Source organism: Elephas maximus, chromosome 20 (assembly GCF_024166365.1).
Source record: "Elephas maximus indicus isolate mEleMax1 chromosome 20, mEleMax1 primary haplotype, whole genome shotgun sequence".
NCBI classification, from domain to species: domain Eukaryota; kingdom Metazoa; phylum Chordata; class Mammalia; order Proboscidea; family Elephantidae; genus Elephas; species Elephas maximus.
The window spans coordinates 77,140,419-77,143,272 of NC_064838.1; the positions used below are offsets into that span (position 1 = coordinate 77,140,419).

General features: G+C 37.7%; 1 protein-coding gene across 1 annotated transcript; it reads left to right on the top strand.

Annotated features, from left to right (window-relative positions):
• The first annotated feature begins 1,426 nt into the window (after positions 1 to 1,426).
• On the top strand, positions 1,427 to 2,377 carry LOC126063720 (olfactory receptor 5L2-like). The gene has a single exon (XM_049862118.1). It carries the CDS (start codon positions 1,427 to 1,429, stop codon positions 2,375 to 2,377), a length of 951 nt encoding a protein of 316 aa, XP_049718075.1.
• Positions 2,378 to 2,854: the final 477 nt, after the last annotated feature.

The window sequence follows — 2,854 nt, forward strand, 5'->3', positions numbered from 1 at the left end:
ACAAGTAATTGTCCCCACTTTTTAAAAATTAGTCCAACATGTGGAGAAAATACCAAGCTGTGTGTGTTCCTAATCCTATCTTTTCTCATACCATCGTGATGGCACATGTGTCTCTGAGTCTAGTAGAGAGTAAAATTCCTCAACTTCTGTGCGTCTTTCCTTTAAGCAATAAGTCTGGGTTACAGCTCCCGCTTACATAGGCTAGATCACATAACCACTTCCCCCAATCTACTCTGTGAGAACTTGGGAAAATATTTATTTGCCTCTTTTTCAATATGGATAAAACATGTGCTTTTAAGGATTGTAACCTGCCATTAAATTGATTACATGTAACCTCTCTAGCTCCATTCATACCTCTACAACTACATCATGTCAACAACTACATCATGTCAACAGCTACATCTGTTCCCAGGTGTGCTATTAGTCATCCTGTTTTTAATTAACTGTGTCTGAAACTTAATTTCAAACACCATTATGATTTTCCATTACAGTCATAGTGTACACATGCTTAATAATTTATTTTCTTATATTTAGTATTTGCTTATATTTAATGCCATAAACATTGCTGCCATATAGCTTTGAACTTAATTTTTCAAAGTAATTTGTCAATACATTTAAACAATTCTTACAAAAGATTGCTACAAATAAAATGTCTCTTCTGAAAAAAAAAAGTTAATTTAACTTTCATTGTTGCTTTGGAGTTAATACTTTGGACGTCTGCTTTTTAACTGTTTTCCAGAAAAAGTTTATACAACAGTTAGCATTGTTAGCATTCATTATCACCCTTATAATTAGCAAAATCACTTGGTTAATTTGATAAGCTAAAAAGATTATGGCTTTCACTATCTACTTTATCTTTTTTTTAATTCAGCATAATACCAAATGTAAACAGGTCTTTCTAAGCCACTGACTCAAGGAAGTGTGTCACACTCCACAAAATTGGAAAAAACAGGTACCTCATCTACTAATAATTTATGCTACCAATAAACTGGAAGAAAAACAACAACAACAAAAATATAAATATCATACAGGAGCACAACAGCTAAAACCCCAACTGGACACAGCTTGTTAAGTTTCTCAGGGAACAGGAGGTAAATTCAATGGAGCTGTAAAGCATAACATTGAATCACTTACAAAGTTTCATCAAAACACTAATTTAGTAGGTAATCCCAATCTACTGTGCAGATAAATTCTGAGAATCATTTAAGGCTTTTGATGATGATTATTTTTAACCATTGGGATCTACAGAAGTTTTTAACACTTCGAATGATTTGACAATTACATTTTTCTTATAGGCAGTTTTCTTATAAAAACTGTTTTTCATATAAATATTCTATCTCTGTGAAGTTAACATAAAACCCTTATTCTCTTCTAGGAGAAAGATAAAAAATGTAATTGTTTTCCCAAACCTGAAATATAGTGGAAAATGGTGGAAGAAAATTGCACCATGGTGACAGAGTTCATTCTCCAGGGATTATCAGGTGTCCCTGAGCTGAAAATCTTCCTCTTCCTGTTTTTACTTCTAATCTATGGAGTCACAGTTGTGGGCAACCTGGGCATGATTGCACTGATTCAGGTCAGCAGTCAGCTTCACACCCCCATGTACTTTTTCCTCAGCCACTTGTCCTTTGTGGATTTCTGCTACTCCACCGTCATTGTGCCTAAGACACTGGACAATATCATCAACAAGGACAAAGCCATTTCTGTCCTGGAATGCATGGTACAATTCTATTTGTTTTGTGCTTATGGAATCACTGAGGTCATCCTGCTGGCTGTGACGGCCTATGACCTGTTTGTGGCTATCTGCAACCCCCTGCTGTACATGGTCATCATGTCCCAGAAGCTCCGTTTGGAGCTAGTGTCTGGCTGCTACCTGTGTGGAACAGTGTGCTCTCTGAGGCACTTGTGTTTAGCTCTTGAGATCCCGTCCTATCAATCGAATGTGATTAACCACTTCTTCTGTGATCTACTCCCTCTCTTATCTCTTGCCTGCTCTGATGTCTCTATGAATGAACTGCTGGTGTACATTGTGACCATTGTCAATGACAGCATCACCATTGTGGTCATCCTCACCTCCTACTTGTTCATTCTTGTCACCATCCTGAGGACGCACTCTGCAGAGGGAAGGCGTAGAGCATTTTCCACCTGTGCCTCTCACTTCACAGCCATAATTGTCTTCCACATAACAATCCTTTTCATTTATTGCAGGCCCAGCTCTAGCAACAGTCTGGACACAGACAAGGTAGCCACAGTGTTCTACACTGTAGTAATTCCCATGCTGAACCCCCTGATCTACAGCCTGAGGAACAAGGATGTGAAAGAAGCTCTCAGGAAAGTGATGGGATTTAATTTACTCACCAAGGGGCCATTTTCTTAGCTGGACTTAACCAAAAAACTCATGGTCATTGAGTTGATTCTGACCCATAGTGAGCCTTAACCACTGTACCACCAGGTCTCCTAGCTGGACTTAGGGTTTCAAAAAGGACCTTTAAGAAGGGATTTTTGTTTGAGTGAAAATCAATGAAATGGAAATCCAGGAAAGACATTAGTGAACCAGGGTACTTTGCATGATTCTTTGTTCTCTACTCATGTTTTAGATTTCTCTTAAATTCCCAGTATTAAACAGAACATTGTTCAAATGCACCTACCACCTTTTGCTGCTGTCCTCTGGTCTCTCTGAGTATTTTGCTTGGGCTTAAGATGGCACTGTTAAGCCTCAGTTTTTTTGGTTTGTGTTAAACCAATATATTTCCAGCAAAGCAAAAATAAAGAGACATGTCTTTCCAATGCCCTTAATGCATGTAACCATTCTTACTGAATTCAATTCCTTTTTATTTCAGGGAATATACATTTT